Source organism: Manihot esculenta, chromosome 11 (genome assembly GCF_001659605.2).
Source record: "Manihot esculenta cultivar AM560-2 chromosome 11, M.esculenta_v8, whole genome shotgun sequence".
NCBI lineage: Eukaryota > Viridiplantae > Streptophyta > Magnoliopsida > Malpighiales > Euphorbiaceae > Manihot > Manihot esculenta.
The window spans coordinates 32,693,087-32,713,016 of NC_035171.2; the positions used below are offsets into that span (position 1 = coordinate 32,693,087).

The window sequence follows — 19,930 nt, forward strand, 5'->3', positions numbered from 1 at the left end:
GGGTTCCCTCACCGTCGATCGGGATTTTGTTGTTGTTTTCGCTTATTTTGGTTTTGGTTTCAAGTCCTCAACGATCTTCGGGAGGCTTTTTTGCAGGACATGGGTGATTTGAGGGTGCTATGCTCTTGATGACGGACACGCCCGGTGATTATCGCACCCCGTGAACTCCATCGTGTCTTCTTTCGGCGTGACATGCCCGTCTCCAACACATGTAACCACCAATTGTCTTTAGTGAAGACACGTGCTCTACGCATGCTCTCTTCTCCAATATATACGTAGCTCAAATTTATCATATTAATTATTTTCATCCATACGTAAATTATTTATTTATTTCACGAATAAGATAAATTCAGTATTATAAATTAATTTTGTAATTTAAATGAAGATTTTCTTTGTTAAGCAAATGGATGCATGCGTGATTGATTGATTTGCATTTACAAGGCTAACATAGTAATTAATAATAATCTTAAAGATATTAATGGTAAAAAAAAATAAATTAAAATCCTCTAAAATTAATTAATAAACCTATAACAACAGCATACCCATTCATTTATGAGAAAAATTCAATAACTTTTTAAGCTCTAATTAAATCAGGCCGCTGTCTTCTTCTCTTCAAATGTTTGAGAAATGATTTTGTGGTGGTTGAACCATTTGTAGATCACTTGTTGTTTGACATGTATTCTCCTCCCCAACCAAGGACCTGAATCAAATAATTAATTAAATAAATAAATAATTTCATATTTCTAATATATTTTATCAAAAAATTTTAATATATTAAACAAAATCTTACTCTCTAGGGAGAGATGCCCAGAGGGAGCTTAGTGCACGTAACCGCCCATAATACTCTCCGATCACCAGAAAACACCGAGCAGCCTGCCTTACTGTCAATATCCGGCGCAGTTGGTGAAGGGTTTGCTGTCTCAAATTATCAGCCTACATATAATGAAAATAAAACAGATTTAATTTATAAAATATTTTTAATTATCAAAACAAATAAAAATTAATTCAAGATAGTTATCTACAGAAATGGACCATTCCATTAATCATACAAAAGAAAATTAAAGACTTGTTTATTCATCAATAGATTAATTTGATTTAAAAAAATGTTGTTGATAGGTGTAGCTAGGGTTTTTATTTCAACAAACATCATTTTCTAGCTACCTTCTGATAGCAACTTTTTAGATGAAAAAACTACATCAAAACCCTACAAATCAGCATTTCTAAAATAGACTTCTCAGCAGCTAATTCACATATATACTTCTTTTTATAAATCATTTAATATCCCATGCTCACCGCTCTGAATTTTCTACAAGTTAAAACACTCTCTTTCAATTTTTTAAAAATATCCTATATTCTTGTTTTAGATGAAAAAGTATTCTAAATTCATAATTCAAATTCAAAACTATTAATAAAAAAAAAACTTATATAGCCTCATTTCATCTATATATAATAGATAATCATCTTATATACTCGACTTGAAATATAGAACTTAATTATCAAATAAAAGACTATAGATTAATATATATATATATATATATATATCAAAAATATTTTGGATTTCCATATCAAATGGAAACAAATGATAGCATATAAATCTTGTTGACAAAATTTTAAAAAATTTTATAAAGAAAACAGTGATAGTGATTTTAGCTAAAAAAAATCATAAAAATGGTAAATCAATTGATGTCAAGGAATGGACTCTTATACCTTTCAGGCGTAAAGAGAAATTTCATGGTCTATAACAACATTAGAATTATAACAAGAAAGAACTTGTTATTAATGAAACCTTAAACTAAGATTTAATCTTCACAATAACATAAACCTATATTGAGTTTAATATCATTTTTAGAGAGCACTAATCAAACGTACTTGGATGTTTAAACAAGTATGAATGAAGTAAAACCCAGAAAGTGTTTGTTAGAAAGCCACTAAGAGTGTCAAAGATAGTGTAATTACCTGGCGAACAAAGCCTTCAAGATTTGAAAGCTTCCCTAAGGCCACTGCCATTTGCTGCATGCCATCAACAACTGGACCACTAGCAATAGTGTCAACTAGAGACTGTTGGAGCTGCTCCAAGCCCTGGGAGAGAGCCTCTTCTGCCTGCTGCGACGAATGTTGGAGGCTGTAAATTCCCATCAGTTGCTGCTGTGTTAATGGGTCTAACTGAGACGTTAGCATCTGCTTAATAACAAGCAATAAGGTAAAACAAAAAGATTAGAACTTAAGCAGATAGCAGGGGTATTCTAGTCATTCTATATTAGTTGCATGCATGTTACTCTTTAGGGACAAAAGCATTAAGCTTCCAATAGTTGATATGAATCATTGTATTTGCATGTATGATAAGAAAAGGATACCTAAAATGGGATTGCTACCATTTCCTTTTTCTTTATTCTAATCCATCAAAGGACTCAACTTTAGGGCACTTTTAACTGTCTAATCACTTTTAAATGGATAATGTACCCTTAAAAGAGGGAATATTTCATCTCCTAGATGCCATGTCCTCTCTAAATTACCATTATGGCCAAACCCACTTCTCCACTTTGTTTTTTATCCCTGTGTTAAAATTATGTATTTATATAAAAATATATGTTTATCAATAATTTGTATTTTAAAATTTTAATAATTTTATAAAATATCTAATTTATATTAATTTATATATATAGATATTTTTTTCGCTCTTTAAAATATTATTAGGTCAGATTGGATGGGATGGGATGGTTAAATAAACCTATGTTGCTATGCTCAAGTGGAGGCAATGTGCAGAAATGGATTAGGAAATCCAAACCTTGATGAGTTCTGAAGGCCTAAAACCACCCATCCAGAGGAAGCAACGCTCGGCGGGAGTAGACCACATTCCGGTAATAAGGTGAAACACATCAGATTTAGCAGCCACTCCTTTCAGCCGAAAAATTTCATCATAATGAGAAATGTATCTATCTACTATAACCCTTAGGTCACCATCTGATAAATGTGCTTGCAACCCTGTTCTGAGCTCTGACATGTGTCTTTGGTCTTCGTCTAACCATCTTCCATACTCCATATCAAATATTGCAGCTCCTAATAATAATTAACAGTGTCATCAATGGAAGTTGAAGTGTTAAAACCAAAGAGAACAGATCCAGGAGAATTTTGATCATATAAAGAAAGTCCTGCCAAATGGATTATTGAGATTGCAATTTATTATCAAATTTTGACCGGAAGAAACCCCATTAAATTGCAAAACTTATATTTACATGCGGAACAATGCTCAGCAACCAATCAGCTAATTGAGAATTCAGAACAAAAGCATATTGTAGCAAAATGAGGTTTCATAATTTCCTATACAAAATTTTCTGGACAACTTAAGTTTCAAAGAATATTTAAATTAGGATACTTAATTAATATTTCTGTTTAGCTAAATCCCCCGAGACAAATAAGCACTGTTATGTCAAGCTTCTATTAAATGTAAGCTTTAGTTCACTATAAAATCATCCAGAGGACTCACCAGAGCTTATATTGCCGCCACCACCACAACCGCCTAAGAACAATCCCTACAAAATCAACCCAGAAACATTTTCCTTTTTCTTAGCTAAAAGATGCATTTATCAGATTTTTCAATTATTAAAATTAGTTGACTATAAAATGTCTACATAATTTGGAAACCTGTTGACGGGCTCTTTGGAGGTCTTGCTCTAATTGGGTGAGCTTTATTCTACTAGATTCTAGCTGCTGCACGTAGGCCTGGTTTTGAGAAATATAAAAAAGACACATTAATGATGGTTATTAAAAAAAAAAAACACATTAATGATGGGTTGTTGCATTCATGGCTAGCACCTAAAAAATGTATACATGATTACATGCACATATAGGCATTTAATTAGGTTTCCAAGTTGGTGGGCAATGACCCATACCTTCTTTCTTAGGCGGCTCTTCCTTGCAGCTTCTCTGTTTTGAGCTAAACGTCTCAATGTCTGAAGCCAACATGAAAAGAAATAGACTTTGATCTCCAAACATTTGAAAAATTACATATAAAATCCAGAAAAGGAAGAAAGTTGAGAAATTTATCCCAGAGAAAGGAAGATATGTTTTAATGCCACCTTTGCATCAAGCTGTTTCTCTGATATTGAACCCTTCCTCTGCAACATTACAGAATCCAGTAAGATAATTGAAAAGAAATAGGGACAAAAAAAAAAAGAATAAGAAAATGCAGTAGCAAGAATGGAAAATTTGGTCAACAAAATAAAAGTTCTTAGTTTGGCGGCTGAGGAACTTGAGAAGAAAATATCAGAAGAAATCTACTTGATTAAGTATCACAATGCAGGTAGAAAATGGGAACTAAGCAGCAAAAAACTACAAGGCTAATCATCTTATTTTGGGCATTTTACTGAACACCGAGTGTTTAGCAACAAGAACTGAAAGACTAAACCAAGGGCGAAGGCGGATGAAAAAAGAAAGAATGAAAGGAAAAGAAGATCTATTTCTTATAGTATGTGGAGCCCAGAAAGCAGTATTTTCGTGGAGATTCTAGGACTAACAAAAAAACATAAGCATTTAATGGATCTCACAGAATTTGTGGGAAGCAATTCTGGTATCTGGTGCTGATGTGCGTGCTGTTCTTGGAAATGATAATGATCAATTTGAAATGGGTTAGCAAAAACATCATTATCTGCCATTTGTTGAAAGAATGTGGCGTTGAGTTTTCCAAGTTTCCAAAAACTGATTTTTAAAAGGCTATGTCTAAAGAACATGCTTAACTGAGAGTTATAGGGATTGAGTAAAGTGGGTCGTCGTTATTGTAAATTGAAAAAAAAAAAAGAAAAAAAAAACAACAGTAGGTTACTATTGTGAAGATTCTCATTTTGGCCTTTTATATGTACTACCCCTACCCTCCCCTAGCTCTCTGATTTCATGTCAGACATTGAACAGAAAATCCTTCAGGAATCAGAGGAACTCTGCCACCTTTGATCTTCTACGATTGTTGGGATCTGTGCTTTTGTATTTTGGAGAGATGCCGAAAGAGAGAAGATAACAGTAATAATAACAAAAAATATGTTAACTTTTCCCTCGGTTCTGGGACTTGGAGGGAGAGAAAGAGAGACGCCAAAACTATAGTTAAAACTTGAAAGGACCTTTTCTTGAGGTGTGTTTGCAGATGATGGATTCAGTTCTGAGGGTCCTCCTGTTCTTGAGGTATCACTTGCCATCTCTATTTGTTGGTGGTGCTGTTGAAGCTGTAGATGCTTCTGATCAAAAGCCTGATGATCTGAAGGAGATGCCTTTTTGCTGATAGGAGATTCTGGGTCCAGCTGGGCCGCAGCTTTGCTTGAAAGAGTGTTTACTGGAGATCCTGAGTCACTACTCTCACCTCCTGACTTTGAACTTCCCTGGTTTAATTAAGAAAAACAGAAGCAAACCCCACCAGAAATATTCAAATGAGCAAATTTTTCAAAACAATAATTAATCACCTTAGTAAACTAAGTTCAGCAAATGGGCACCAAAGAACCATGAGAAAAATGACTTTCCAATAGAGGAAATAAAGAAATTTCGAGTGAAAAAGAAAAATTGAGTGAGAAGTGGAGAAGCTCTTGAACTTTCAACTTTGAAGCTTTGTTCATATAATCCAGTACCCATATCAAAAGACAAAAGACATAGTCAAACACGGAGAAAGCAAGCCAAGAAACTACTACTCTTGGTGTTTGTTGGAATCTTAATGGCCATGGGGGGAACATTTCCAGAGTAGCTGCAGGTCTGAATAAAGCTGCAAGAATCATCAAAAGCAAAATCTCAGAGGATCACCACAAAAATAAAGAACTCCATTAGACATTTTTCAAAATTTGCCACCTAATCCCCTATTTCTTTGCAGTTATATGAAGAGGGTCAGAAAATCATGCAAAGGAGGTCAGATTACTATGTTTGTAGCCTCACACCATTCAAGTCTCTTGCCCCAGAATGATTATTGCGTTGGAAATAGTAACCCATCTACTGTACCCCTCAATAGACATATTCAAAGTCTCTCTCTCTCTCTCTCTCTCTCTCTCTCTCTGCTTTTCGAAGAGATTGTTATACTTATCAAACGTCACAAAAGGAGAAGAGAGGGAAGCTTACGTGCTTTAGCTTCATCATTTCTAATCTTAACTCCTTGCAGAACAGCTTCTTCCAGGTCTCCAAAATCAAAAGGAGATCCTTCTTGATTACTGAGAGATATTTATTCATCAATGAAGCAAAACAATGTTTTTTAGAGGCAAAAGAGCGATCAGGTTATAAACATAATGAAGTTGTAGCAACTTGAATTTTGCACTTTTGGCACATAATTAACAAAGTTGAGAAGCATACAAGAAACTGGTAGATGGAGGGTTGATTCCATGAATAGCTGCATAAGGGAGATGGTGATTAGAAGGACCTGAATCTGATAAACCAGTCTCTCCAACCCCGTGGCTCGCCATGCAATAAGACTCTCTTTTACACCATTTCCATCTTTTTTCTCCAACAGGGAAACTGAAACACAAAAAGAAGAGGTGGTGAAAATGAAGACAAGAAAATACCCACAAAAACACAAGTGTCTATATTGCTAGTAATCCAGAAAGAAACAGAGGAATTCAATTTGAGCACCAAGAAATCCATATATTTACCTCAGTTTGTTTAGGAGCAAAACCCAAGAGTGAGAGAGAGAGAGAGAGAGAGAGAGAGAGAGAGGATCAAAGCTTTCTTGTCAAAGTATATTTAAGTTGCCACAAGAGGGACAAGTCTTTTTCTCAGATATCTCTCTCTTCACTTTGCAACTTTTGATCTTTCTTGGATGATGTCTCTATCTCTTGCTTTCCATTCCTTACCTCTCTCTCCTTCTGTGCGAAGAAAACCAACCTGATTTGATTTGAAGCTCTCTCCTTGTTTTGGATTTTGCTTTTTATTAGCCTCTATCTCTGACTTAAGTAAATTTTATCAGTTTTTGAAGTTCTTCATCCTCTATAGTACACACAAACAAAATCTTGTCCTTGCAGGGCCTGTCTCATGTCCTCTGGGTTGTGTTTGGTTTTCCAAAAATAAAATAAATGAAATCAAAGTTGTAATAAGAAAGAGAGAAAGGGTGGGGTCTTTGCAGGGAACCCACTGGAATCACTGACTCCTACTCCACTCTTCTCTCTCCTCTAACCGCCTGTTCTTCCCCATTGGTCCTTTTGATGGGCCTCCTCAGGGATTCAAGTACTTGCAGAAGGAAAAGGATAAATTTTTATTAAATACCCATTAAATTCATCATTCAATATTATGATATGAGACAAGGTTTTCTTCATCTTTTTATGCCTCAGAGGAAGAATTAAGTTTACTTTTGACAACTCAAAGGCCAGAAAAGGTTTTTATTTTCTTTCTTTAAAAAAAAACCTGTTATTTTCCATTATTTTAGAGTTGTGCTATACCATTTCAACCAAAACATTTTTAGAATAGTGATCCTCCAAGCAAAACCCACTTGCGTATATTAATCCAGCTGCAGTTTAAATTGAAAAAAAAATTATATATTCTAACCAAGCTCTTAAGATGGATTTGTTTGGTATTATCCCCTTGGTTGATGGGTCAACGTCCATTCCCTGTCATCACCTAAAACAATGCCACATTAAGATTCTTTTCCTTTTCTAGAAATAGAAATTTATTTCTCTGAGATGTCTGAGGCCAGAAGGGATTTTATTTTGTCATTAGTGTCTTAATCTCTATATTAGGTAAGGCTTTCTTGTTATCAAATGCCCCAAAACTATATCCTTTTTGGTATCCTTAAACTGCCCTTAATTTATATATATATATATATATATATATATATATATATATATATATATATATATATATATATATATATATATATCCACAAGTATTTTCAGCTTATTGAATTGACATCAAATTATATTTGCATCAAATTAATTTATTAAGAAATAAAATATTCTGAGCAAATATTTTTTTATTTATAAAAATTAAATTCTTAATCTTATTTAAAAGAAAATAGTGTCATATTAATTTGAATACTCATTAATTAATAAACTACCCGTTTAAGTTATTAGTTTAACCCAAAAGAAAAACAAATTTAAAGTTAGGAGTCAAGAAATTTAAAAATTTCTTGAGTGTCTAGATAGCTAAGAGCACCATTATTGATGATTATATATTTGTGAATATAGGGAGAGAAATGGACCCATGGTGTCCTTTTTTATAAGAAAATAAAAGGTGGAAGAAAATATTTAATGTTATGCTCATCCACTATCTTTATAGGTAGTATGCCCTTCTACTAATTATTCCTTTATTATTCCAATGATTGGTCTAGGAAAGGGGATTTAGCCCAGAGAGAAAAAAGTAGCATTCATGGATTAGGTAAAATTGTACTTGAAATGTAAAGCCTTTGTTTCCAATAAAGCTTACAACATGTTCTTAATTAACAAGGAAAATTATTATGAGATGCTTATAGATTTTAGATTCCATGGACCTTGCCCTTGTTTCAATGTGTACTTTTTTTTATAAGTTTCTTTCTTTGCTTGTATATTCGTAGAAAGGTGATTGGTCTAGATCAAATCCAAGTTTTAATTATACCCTTTTGAAGATTTGGTATAACTAGATTGAGGAATTGCTTGTCAATTAAGCATATGTGGAAGTATGACATTGAAATTCTTAGTATTGGCCTAAATTAATATCAACTTGCATATCTTATTCTAGTTTTGTTATCATTACTGCAGTTGCGTGAACTAACTTTGCAAGGTTGTCCCCTCCACAGTTTCTCATTATTGACTTGATCCATAAATTTAACAACCAACAAAAAAAAAGAAATATGTCTATAAATGTGGTTTTGACCTCTCACTGACATAAAAAATCACACTTGCCAATCATTACCAGTGGGACTCAACACATGCACAACAGGAAACCATGATTAATTATACAGAAATCTAATTCAAGTCTGTTTAAAACATGCTAAACAAACACACACAATAATCATCATTTATCTACTACTATATTACTCTCTGATTCCTGCATTATTTCTTACCAGAAATATTGTTGAACCCAAAATAAATAAATATATAAAAATGGATTTTGTTTGCATACATGATCAATTCATCATATGAAATTTATGGGATTTGCACACAAAACATGGTCCCCTCAGAGCTGCATTATAGAAATTGTAACTAATAAATTCCAATGAGTAGCAGAAATTCCAATCACTTCCATTAAAGCATCTTCAATAATTGTGAAACCAAACTAGCTTCCATCATTCAAAGCTTACCCTCAAAATCCCATTTTGAGGGCCTAATCCTTCCAAATCAACAACCAATAATCACTAGAAGCAGAAGCAGAGTAATATCCAAATGGTAAATTGAGCACACATTTGGTTGTTAGAAACTGTTGAATATTTTTTCCAAGGCCAACTATACACAAGGGAGTAGGTGCTGACCATTTTAGTTGTTTGCAAAAATGTTCATGCATACAGTTAGATTTCTTTCATGATAAGATTTAAAATGGTTGGCTTTATTCATTCAGGGAGAGTTGGGGACACTTGTTTGACTTTCTCCAAAGTGCACTGCTGTTCAAGTTCTAATGTGTAATAAGGAACTTTTATTTGTCAACTTTCTTTGGAACAACATATGCAGTGAAAAGTGAATACCTGAAGGGATCTTCTCCTCCAGCTTTACAAACTAGACGATTAATCCAAAACAGAACAATAATAGAAATTAATAGCATGTATAGCAGTATTGAATAGCCTCAAGAAAAAGGGAATAAATTACTAACCAGCAAATCCATACAGTTATGAGGGATGATCCTGTTTCTATACCTACAGTTGATAAGAGCACTGCAACTTTAGATGCCATGGAAAGAAGAAACTGGGAAGCTAATTTTTAACATCCACTGCAGATGTGATCTATTGAACAGAATAAAGATCAAACAAATGTACACGTGCAAGAATCAGGTCAAGTTCCAGCGTAATTTTATCTCCAAAAAGACCATATTTTTTAAATTAAATCTAAACCACAACATGAGCTTCAGAAGAACAAATTCAGTAGTTTCTCCCATTAAACCTGCATCCACTGGCCAGGCTTCAGTTCTAACAATCCCCATGCATCACCTTTAGGCCATATTGCACAGAAATTTCAATAAATAAATAAATTATCTTAGATTATTGGAGAAATAAAAGTATGTGCAGGACTGGCTGAATGACAATTGACAGTTCTATCCACAGAAGCAAACTTACCTCGAGATATAACTACGAGTACAGATAATCACATTGATGCTCACCTTCCATATCAGGCTATGCAACGTTCTAGCAAACTTACCTCAAGGTATAACTACAAATAATTCACATTGAAGCTACCTTCCAAATCAGGCTATGCAGTGTTCTAGAAGAAACCAGATCTCCAAGTGCAAAAGCAGCCTACTCCCCCCCCTCCCCTTTCCTGTCCCCCTCTTTAGCTGTCTTCTCTCTATCTCTCCATCTCACACCCCTAGATATGCACGCCTGTGTTCATAGAATTTCATACACATCTGCAAGTCAAACCCTTCAACTCATTAACATTAGTGTACTTTCACAGAAAATGTGCATCAAGAAGATGATTTACCCTTCTTAATACTGTCAACCGAGAACCTGAGAACATGTCAGAAAGCACAGAACTCAAAGAATGCAGAATAGATTGCATTATATCAGTCGAACCATAACAATTGTCCACTTCTCAAAGATGCAGAGTTGACCCACACATTCAAACATGTGGGAACGCCAATGACCATCAAAGGCATGGAATCCAAAAAGACATGCAAATGTGTGCATATGAGAGAGAGAGAGAGAAGAAGATCTTTAATGAATGAAAAAGAAGCAGTTTCTCCACAGCAATTGAGCAAAATTAAAATAAAGTAAATAGAGGACATGTTCCTTTTTTCTGAAGTAATATTTCAACGATAAAAAAAAACTCAAAGATCATTTACAGGGCATGGAAAAGGGTATTCAAGCTCTACATGCTGTAAATGCTACCTGAATATGTGCTAATACAACTGATATTTGAAGAAAAATTTGAATTTTAAACAAAGTAATCACAGAAATCCTATTCATACTCAAACTGCACATTTACATTAATATATTTCCTCATCAGCTGAACTATGGATGAGGTGAAATTAGCCAACATCTGGCATTCTTCTTGACTTTTGGCCTCTGAAACAACTCCATGAATTATCAATTTCCTAAGATGTGGGCAACGTTTTAGGAGCCCCTCCACCCAATGTGAGAAGAGATCATTAATTACAGTCCATCCAAGCTCCAAGACAACCACATTCACCAAATTTGATGATCCTTGCAAACTGTAGTGAAGCACCCCATCTCTTAAGTCATAACTTAATGACAGATGGCTTAGATGTGGAAAACAAAGAGCAATTGTTTCCAAATCCACAATCCCATCCTCATCATCAAAGACCACATCCCAAAGGCGAAGCCTCCTCAACTTTGATGATTTTGAGATCAATTGGTAGAACTTTGGCCAGATAATAGTGAAGTTGCTGACATCTACAACCTCCAGATTTTCAATTGTTTCACCAATGTCAAGATGTATAACACTCACATCATCAATCTTGAAATGCTTCAGAGTTCTCTTTCCAATGAGTTCAAATAGCTCAAGGGCACAATCCTTCAAATGCAAACACTCTATACTATCTGCCTCCAAAATAAACTTGTCCAAACTAATTGCCTCCACGTAAACACTCTTTAGTGTAGGACTACTTAGTTCAATAGTCACCTGTGCATCAGACATTGCAATCTCCGGATTGATAAGTTCCAATATCTCAATCTTTGGGCAGGCAGAGAGCAAAAGACTTAGATCCAGTGCTGAGATACTGACATAACTCAAAGAAAGGGATTTCAAACAAGGGAATCTCTGGAAATTTGGTTCAACACCAGTTATGGAGTTATGGGACAATTCCAATACTTCCAGCTTCTGCCTCCCGCAAATATCAAGAATATTAACATTTGGAGTAGTCCGAACATTATAGAACAACCGGCGTAAAGTTTCTCTCGTATACATGAGCCAAGCAATAACTGCTGAAGCCGAGAACTCATCAACATCGTCCATCAAAATTGACAGGCCTTGCAATCCAGTTGTTTGAAAAATAGTTTGTGTTATCAATATTTCCAGCCGACTAGTTGTTAGATCGTGATAGACAGGCCAATCATGAGAATTGAATGAAAGAGTGTGAAGGTGTTTGCGGCAAGCTTCTCTCCACTTTTGACATGTTGCAGATGCAATCACCACATCTCGGGCACCTCCCAGACGAGATAATATGTTACCAATGACTTCAACAGGAAGGTGCTCCATTGCCGCAAAAAACCAATTCAGTGTACCAAATCCAGAATGATATCCCACAAAAATTATCAATAGGCTGAATAGGCTCAATTTCTAAAGCATACACCACCAAATCATTTACTATTTCTTTATATTCACCAGATGCTGCTTCTTGCCAGCAACCGCAAAAGTTTGCTCCAATCCGTGAACCCTAGAGCTCTTCAAACACAGAGAAATAGCCAGCAGTTTGGCACCAGCTAAAAACTTAATCTCAAACAACAAAAAGGGGGTGATGGGGCGATAACAAGATAAAGATTTGGATCACTTGAAGAAGGTTGTGCCTCCGAGAACAAAGAAATTTGCTTCCGTGTAGTCTGAGAAGCCACAGTGCATCTACAAATATGATATACGACAAACTCAAATTTCATTATGTATGAATCAACCAACTCCCTTTATTTTAACCAGAACAGCAAATCCATTCACAAAATCTCAAGGAAAAACAAGCAAGAATACGCATAAAGGAATACTGAGTACATGTAATAAATCTATCAACAGAACCAATCACAAAATATAACAATGATAACAATCTCCGTTCTAGCATCTACAATCTCGTGATAACCCAAGTATCAATTTACCTTACAAACTGAAAATCAAATAGATAACTACACAATGAGATTCAATCAATTGAAGTACACAATAAAATAAAATACAAAGAAGGGGTCAAAGATCTTACCAATCAAAACGAAAAATGGGAGATTTGATACAAGAATAATGATTCAAGAAGAGACCTTGTCTCCAGAAACACAAATATACAGAGAGATCAGCAACCAAGAGAAAGGGAGAGGGGTGATTACTACAAAGAAGAAGAACCCATAAGACAAATGAAGATGAGTGCTACGCTGTTGATGAAATATTCGATCATTTTTAACATTTTCTGATGCGTTTGAATCAATTCAATTGGATGCTCTGGTTTGGAAATGAGAAACCCACCCAATAATAATACCCATATCCATCTTTGCTTTATTTGGCAAGTGGGTCCACACACATGTAGTAAGAACTAATATTGAATAATTAATATAACATATTTTCAAAAATAAATGTCATTAAAGCAAAATTTTAAATTATTAAAAAAAAATTTTCCAAAGGTAATACATTCATTAAAAACTGAAGGTTAGAGGTCCAGTACAAGAAAGCCCATGAAGACAATATATAAGTTCTAGGCAAACCAAAAGAGAAAAAAGCCCAAACAGGTGAAACCGTAAGCTCGAGAGCAAGAGATCTCAATCCGGTTGATCTTTTCATCTTTTACAAAGAAGTCTTTATCGGCTAGATTAATAGGCTTTCCAAATCATCATAAATCAAATGAAACTCAAAAGAAGGTATAATACAATCCACCACTGCATCTATACAAAAATAATAAAAAAAAATATTGAAATTATATATGTAATTAAATTAAAAAAAAAAAAAACTCGCCGCCATATATCAAAATAACTATGAAATGATTTTTTTCGAAGTCAAGAAAAACTTCGTCTCATAGATCATTGAAAAGGATAAAGATAATCCAACTAAAAAAAATTAGAGAATATGTTCTCTTATATGTGAAAAGAAAATTTATAAATTAAGTTATTTAAATTTAAAATTGTGTGATTTTTTTTTTGTCAAATGTGAAACACATATGATAATATAGTTAAGAGATCATGATTCAATGAAAAATATATTTATTTTTGAAAGTTGAAAATATAAAAATAATAATAAATTATTAATAATTTATAAAGTATTGACATAAAATTATTTTTAGAATATAATTAATAATGAAAATTTAACATAATTTCTTATAATATATAAAAATTATAAAATTATTTTAACAAAATTAAAGTAGAAAGGGATATTTTCCGGCTCATGATCTCTGCAGACCCTTTCTCAAAATTGTATATTATGGTACCGTATAAAGAAATAAAAGAAAAAAAATCAAGACAATAACATCCCTAAACTTAAAAAAAAAAAGAATTTTCACATTAAATTTTAAAATATTAACAATTAAATAATATGGCAAATTCGTTAATCACCAATAATATAAGTATGGATATATAAAATATGTGAGAAAGACCTAACTCTTAGAGTTTAATTAACAAAAAAATATATGATAAAATTTAAAAAAATTAAAAAAAACCAATATGATATAAATAATAATTAAATCTCATCAAAGCTATCATTATATAGTGGAACAAATAAACAAATTGGGCTTATTTCATAAATAAGAAAATAAGCAATCTTCTTTTTAAGCATAATTTGCTTCTATTAAATTCTAAAAAGTAATTTCAATATTAATGAATTAAAACAGTTATTTAAATTTTTTTTAAAATAAATTTAAATTTCAAGTGGAGGCAATAATTTAAAAAAATATATATACTATAATTCATAAATTTTATTGCTAATGATTATCAGTCCTTATATATTATAATTATTGTCAGTCTCATCTCTTAATTTTACTATTATTTATAATTTTATCCATTGATGTAATTACAATGAATTATAATTAAAAAAAATGAAATAGATAAAATATGAATATGATGAATGAAATTATAACTAATCTCAAAATTGATGGATGTAACATATTGTTGTAAAAAAATTTTAAAAATTGTTTTATTAGATTTATAATATTCTTTTAATTGAAGCAAGTTACAAGTAATGTAATGCGTAAATGGGAATTCTCCGGTGAATATGGTTCAATTCTGGGCTCTTCATCCTTTTCCAAATAATTATCGATAAAGAAAAATATTTATTTTTCACTTTAAATTTAATATATTTTAATTATAAAAATTTCAAAATATATTAGCTTGAAGTTGTAGGTAAAGTATTATAAAATCTGAGCTGATGAGAAATAAACCACACAATCAACTCATATGACGTGTATTATTACTTCCCCATTCATTCTCTTGCTTTCCTTCCCCACACAACAATTAATTCTTTCAAAAACCCTCTTCTCTTCATTCTCACTCAAACATGGATCTCTCATCTAACAACCATGAATCCAACACCTCCACAACCAAAACCACACCGAGCTGCCTGCCGCTTCTTGAATCTCCGGCCAAAATCAACATGGATTCTAAGCCTGATCACGAGAATCCACTCGGAGCACAATATCAGTCGTCTCCACGTAGCTCATTTTCATCTCCTGGTCCTGGACAATATCTTGTTGATAGCAAAGACAAGGAGAAGGATGGAGGGAGAGAGCGATTGAAGAGGCATCGAGAAGAGGTGGCCGAAAAGGTGATGATACCGGATAAATGGAGTCAGGAGAATTTTCTAATGGATTGGATTGATTATTCTTCGTTTGATAAGATTTTAGCTCCTAATGGAATTGCATCAGCTCGTGAAGCTCTAATGGCTGATGGACGACGTAGAGCTCAAAGACTTAGGATAGAAAGTAGGTGTTGAATTTAATTTCAGTATTATAATGAGGACAATATCGTCTTCTTGCCTTTGTAAAGTATGCATGAAATCTTGAATTTTCACTTTTTGTTCATGAAATTGTCCTGATCTTCCGCAAAGAAAAAGAAAAAATCGAAGGAAGCTTAGGCTGAAGTTCAGTTTGGGATTAATTGATAAGCTAAAACATTAATTAAAAAAAAAAAAAAGAGAAAAAGCTGTGTTAATGACAAATTTATTTATATCTTCTGTCTAGTGGTGATTTGAATTACGTATGTGTTAGTTTGAGAATGATTTCAATTTTAATTTGGATATATAGCTTTGATTTGCTTCAATTTAATTAGTTATTGTTGTTAATATTAAATATTTGAATTGAATATGTTCAATTTTTTTTTTAATCGTGGGATAGTTTCAATTTGAGTCAAAGATAATTAAAAAAATTGATAATTTTAGTTTTTATATATTTTAGATCAAAATGATTTCAATTTTAGTAATTAATTTTCGATTTACTTTAAAGCTAAGAGATGATACCAAACTTCCTAATTAAGCCACTAATCGTTTATGATCTCAAATTTATAAATTTCAAATTCAATCTGTAGATAGTAACTTAAAAAAGACAAATTTAGTTATTATCACTAGTTATCATTTTAAATTATAAAAAATAAACACTAAAATTTAAAACTACAAATATTAATTTTTTATTATAGTCTGTTTTTATTTCACCATTATTCTTTTTTTTCATCTTTTATTAGATAATTAACAATTTTAAAATTTTGCTTTCAATTCTATTCATATATATATATATTTTAAGAATTAAATTATAATCTATCATAATTAAAATTATTTTTAATTAATTTTTAAATATTATATCAACCCGTACTTTATAAAAAAGCCAATAACAGAGCAATTTTTTTTTATAATTATCATATACTTTATAAAAAAATTTATTATTCTTTTATACACAACCATTTATAAAATTATTTTATTATTAAATATCACATTTTAAAAATATAATTTATTACTTATTTTTATATACAAATATATAATCTTAGTTTTATAAAAATAGTTTCCAAAAACAAATAAAAAAAATTAAAATATAATTTTTAATTTTATAATTTAAATATAAAAATATAGTATTGTAAATAAAATAAAAAAGTAAGGGTTAATAAAACTTCTATTATATAAAAATTATAAAAAAAAGTTTTGGATTTTGATGATAATAATAATTGAAATTATAATTATATAAAAATACTACCACACTTATTTATAGAATCTATAATTTTAAAATTATGTAGACTCTAAAATAAATTTATTTAAATAATAAAAAATTAAAAATAATTTTTACTAATCTAATTATTTTCCACTCTCTTTCCTACTTTTATATATACTATAATAAATTATATATTTATATTTATGCGTATGGGACAACAATTATATTGTTTACAAAATATTTTGGATATGCATATTAAAGATTATTTATAAAAATAAGCCACTATTTTTTATAATAATAATAATAATAATATTTAAGAACTGTGGAGACTAAAAATTTCAAAGGCTGAAGAGAGTGGGATAAGAAAAAAGAGCCCGTGAATAAGCAAACAGAAGCTCACATAGGATCTAATGGCCCAACCCAATCACATAAGAGCTTGCTAGGGTTTATCAGCCGCACCCTAACCTTATATAATGTAATCAATCGGCCCTGTTTCTTCTCTTTCTTCGTCTGCTCAGCTTGGTCATACTACATATTTTCTCTGCCGATAAATCTCTCCCTTGAGGCTCACAGGAGAGGAACCCGCTGTATAGCTTCCAACATGAGGTATTCGGAAGATCTCAGCTCCTGTATTGCTTATCGTCTCGTTTCTGCTGTGTTTGTTGTTTTATATTCTGTTTTCTCTTGGAATGATTGCATATGTAGTGTCTGTTCGTCTTTAATTGACACCTGAGGAGAAACCATCGGGTAGTGTCTCCATTCTTCAGTGCTAATGGAATGCATTTGCAGCGTTTACTGTATAATTAATTATCGAATTAGCCTACTTTGTATCCAAATGGAAATTGGGTACTGCAATTAGGACCAATTACAAGTTGGTTGTCGTTTTGTAGATACTTAAACGCCCTTGTTATACAAATATCTATTTGGGTATGGAATATGATGTGATGGAGGTTTTTCTATGGCATAAGACTGCCATCGTATTTGGTTCACGTTGTATTTTCTGCTCAATATTGGATTATTCCCTTGCAGTAAGCTCCAGAGTGAGGCATTGAGAGAGGCCATCTCTACTATTATGACTGCATCCAAAGAGAAGAAGCGGAACTTCACTGAGACAATTGAGCTCCAAATCGGGCTTAAAAATTATGATCCCCAGAAGGATAAGCGTTTCAGTGGTTCGGTGAAGCTGCCACATATTCCTCGACCCAAAATGAAAATTTGCATGCTTGGAGATGCTCAGCATGTTGAGGAGGTATTATGCCGTTGCACTTCTTTTATGTTTAAAAGTTGTCATTTATGTGGTTTAGGTGTTGCCAATCTTTATCAGATATAATATTTTTATGTCAAAATTCTGGATCAGTCAACTTCTGATAGACCATTAATAACTGTTGGAATGTAGTCTTATCTTATACAAATTGCATGGAAAGTTAAATGTGCTCACTCTGAGGGAGTATTTGGCAGAGTGTTTGGATTAATGGGATAATATGATAGGGGAGCACAATTGATCTTGATGCTCCAAATGTCTTTAATCTCTTAAAGAAATTTTTTTCTCTTTAATTCCTATTCCTGTGCAATTCTGTTTTTTATATGTTGCCCTTTATGTTTGATTTAAAACATTTTTTTACTTATTCTCAGCCTAACATCAAATGTACCTTTTTTATACAGCCCTATAACACATTAATTTATTCAATTTTTCCTTTTAATCAATGATCAGTAATTCATCTTAGATTGTCATGCAATTTTTTTGGTTACTAAGTTCGTCAAATTTTCATGCTAGTAGTTCTATCATTATGTCCTCTGACTGTTATGATAGTCATTTCATCATCTGCTCTGTCATTTGTTGCATGTTTTCTGTAATTTATATGTGGCTGTTACTTTCTTCTTTATAAAGAAATGACTCATCTTCTCTTTATCTAGGCATCTTGAGCTCAATGCTTCTTTGGATTGGCTATTATTATGTCATGGATGTTTCTTTAGTCAACAATGGGAATGTTATAGGTTGTGAAAGTGGATTTATTTTCTTAGTTGAGGTCATGGTGAGATGAATTTCAGTCCAATGATTTTTAACAAAGAGATTCCCCCCTTCTTTTTTGGGAGCAGGCAGAGGGAATAGGTCTTCAATGGATGGATGTGGAAGCATTGAAGAAACTAAACAAAAATAAGAAATTGGTCAAGAAACTTGCCAAGCAGTATCATGCCTTTTTGGCCTCTGAATCTGTCATCAAGCAGATTCCTCGTCTTCTGGGTCCTGGTCTTAACAAGGCAGGCAAGTTTATTGAGAGTAATTCATGTCTGTTTTTGGCTGTTGTCTTTCATTGTGGATGTGTAGAAATTTTGATTGTTTGGCCTTTTGGATTTGTAACCTTTCTTGTACTTTCTCACTTTTTGCCCTAATTCTCTGCAGGAAAGTTCCCCACCCTCGTGACCCACCAAGAGTCCCTGGAGTCAAAAGTGAATGAAACAAAAGCAACAGTCAAATTCCAACTGAAGAAGGTGCTTTGCATGGGAGTGGCTGTTGGGAACTGTGCTATGGAGGAGAAACAAGTCTTCCAAAATGTGCAGATGAGTGTCAATTTCTTGGTGTCTTTGTTGAAGAAAAACTGGCAGAATGTGAGTGCTAATGGCTTTCTTGGCTTTTGCTTTGCACTGTTGGCGTTTGATCTACATTGGTTATTAATCTTTTTATAGTTCATTACATTATCAGATAGTACAAACTTTTCTTTGTTTTAGATACTGTGTTATAACTATTTTTATTTTTATTTCATGTATATCAGGTGAAGTGCCTACACCTCAAGACTACCATGGGAGCACCACAACGCGTCTTTTAAGTTCTTTAGTTTGAATTTTTCGAAGATTTGTACCAGAGTTATTTACAGGAGTATTTTCGCTTGAATGGTCAATTTTTCTCATTGTATGGCTGTCTGTTTTGTTCTATGGAATTTGCGATTTAATGATATAATTTTAGACTTGGCTTATAGCTTCAATTGGAGAGTTGTGAGGAAAATTGCATATAATTGGGAATTTTCGTTCCTGGAGG

General features: G+C 32.7%; 4 protein-coding genes across 6 annotated transcripts; 2 read left to right on the forward strand and 2 right to left on the reverse strand.

The window, feature by feature from the left end:
- Positions 1-450: 450 nt before the first annotated feature.
- Positions 451-7,123, reverse strand: LOC110626841 (transcription factor TGA9). 3 transcript variants are annotated; one of them, XM_021772966.2, is made up of 13 exons: positions 6,609-7,123; positions 6,313-6,474; positions 6,085-6,173; positions 5,607-5,737; positions 5,109-5,363; positions 4,077-4,115; positions 3,891-3,950; positions 3,643-3,720; positions 3,485-3,530; positions 2,786-3,057; positions 1,957-2,178; positions 791-933; positions 451-700 (listed from the first exon to the last, which is right to left on the reverse strand). In XM_021772966.2, the coding sequence occupies exons 2-13, from the start codon at positions 6,420-6,422 to the stop codon at positions 613-615; spliced, it is 1,533 nt and encodes a 510-aa protein (XP_021628658.1). In that variant the 5' UTR covers positions 6,423-6,474; positions 6,609-7,123; the 3' UTR covers positions 451-612. The 3 variants fall into 3 exon arrangements, with proteins under 3 accessions (XP_021628658.1, XP_021628659.1, XP_021628660.1); XM_021772967.2 differs by having other exon boundaries at positions 5,664-5,737; positions 6,609-7,122; XM_021772968.2 differs by having other exon boundaries at positions 5,667-5,737; positions 6,609-7,120.
- Positions 7,124-10,813: 3,690 nt separating this feature from the next.
- LOC110626843 (F-box/LRR-repeat protein At1g67190) lies at positions 10,814-13,264 on the reverse strand. Its single transcript, XM_021772969.2, has 2 exons — positions 12,991-13,264; positions 10,814-12,650 (listed from the first exon to the last, which is right to left on the reverse strand). Exon 2 carries the CDS (start codon positions 12,288-12,290, stop codon positions 11,031-11,033), a length of 1,260 nt encoding a protein of 419 aa, XP_021628661.1. The 5' UTR covers positions 12,291-12,650; positions 12,991-13,264; the 3' UTR covers positions 10,814-11,030.
- A 1,905-nt stretch (positions 13,265-15,169) lies between these two features.
- LOC110626941 (protein BIC1) lies at positions 15,170-15,903 on the forward strand. The gene has a single exon (XM_021773135.2). The coding sequence runs from the start codon at positions 15,261-15,263 to the stop codon at positions 15,693-15,695; it is 435 nt and encodes a 144-aa protein (XP_021628827.1). The 5' UTR covers positions 15,170-15,260; the 3' UTR covers positions 15,696-15,903.
- Positions 15,904-17,345: 1,442 nt separating this feature from the next.
- Positions 17,346-19,877, forward strand: LOC110625444 (60S ribosomal protein L10a-2). The gene is made up of 5 exons (XM_021771033.2): positions 17,346-17,502; positions 17,926-18,145; positions 18,994-19,159; positions 19,298-19,503; positions 19,668-19,877. Exons 1-5 carry the CDS (start codon positions 17,498-17,500, stop codon positions 19,719-19,721), a joined length of 651 nt encoding a protein of 216 aa, XP_021626725.1. The 5' UTR covers positions 17,346-17,497; the 3' UTR covers positions 19,722-19,877.
- Positions 19,878-19,930: the final 53 nt, after the last annotated feature.

Coding starts and splice junctions, on each gene's coding strand:
- LOC110626841 (XM_021772966.2), bottom strand. CDS start 6,422: ATGGCGAGCCACGGGGTTGGAGAGACTGGTTTATCAGATTCAGGTCCT. Junction 5,738..6,084: donor AAATGATGAAGCTAAAGCAC/GTAAGCTTCCCT, acceptor TGATTCTTGCAG/CTTTATTCAGACCTGCAGCT. Junction 2,179..2,785: donor GGCCTTCAGAACTCATCAAG/GTTTGGATTTCC, acceptor GTTATTAAGCAG/ATGCTAACGTCTCAGTTAGA.
- LOC110626941 (XM_021773135.2), top strand. CDS start 15,261: ATGGATCTCTCATCTAACAACCATGAATCCAACACCTCCACAACCAAA.
- LOC110626843 (XM_021772969.2), bottom strand. CDS start 12,290: ATGGAGCACCTTCCTGTTGAAGTCATTGGTAACATATTATCTCGTCTG.
- LOC110625444 (XM_021771033.2), top strand. Junction 18,146..18,993: donor ATGCTCAGCATGTTGAGGAG/GTATTATGCCGT, acceptor TTTTGGGAGCAG/GCAGAGGGAATAGGTCTTCA. Junction 19,160..19,297: donor TCCTGGTCTTAACAAGGCAG/GCAAGTTTATTG, acceptor AATTCTCTGCAG/GAAAGTTCCCCACCCTCGTG.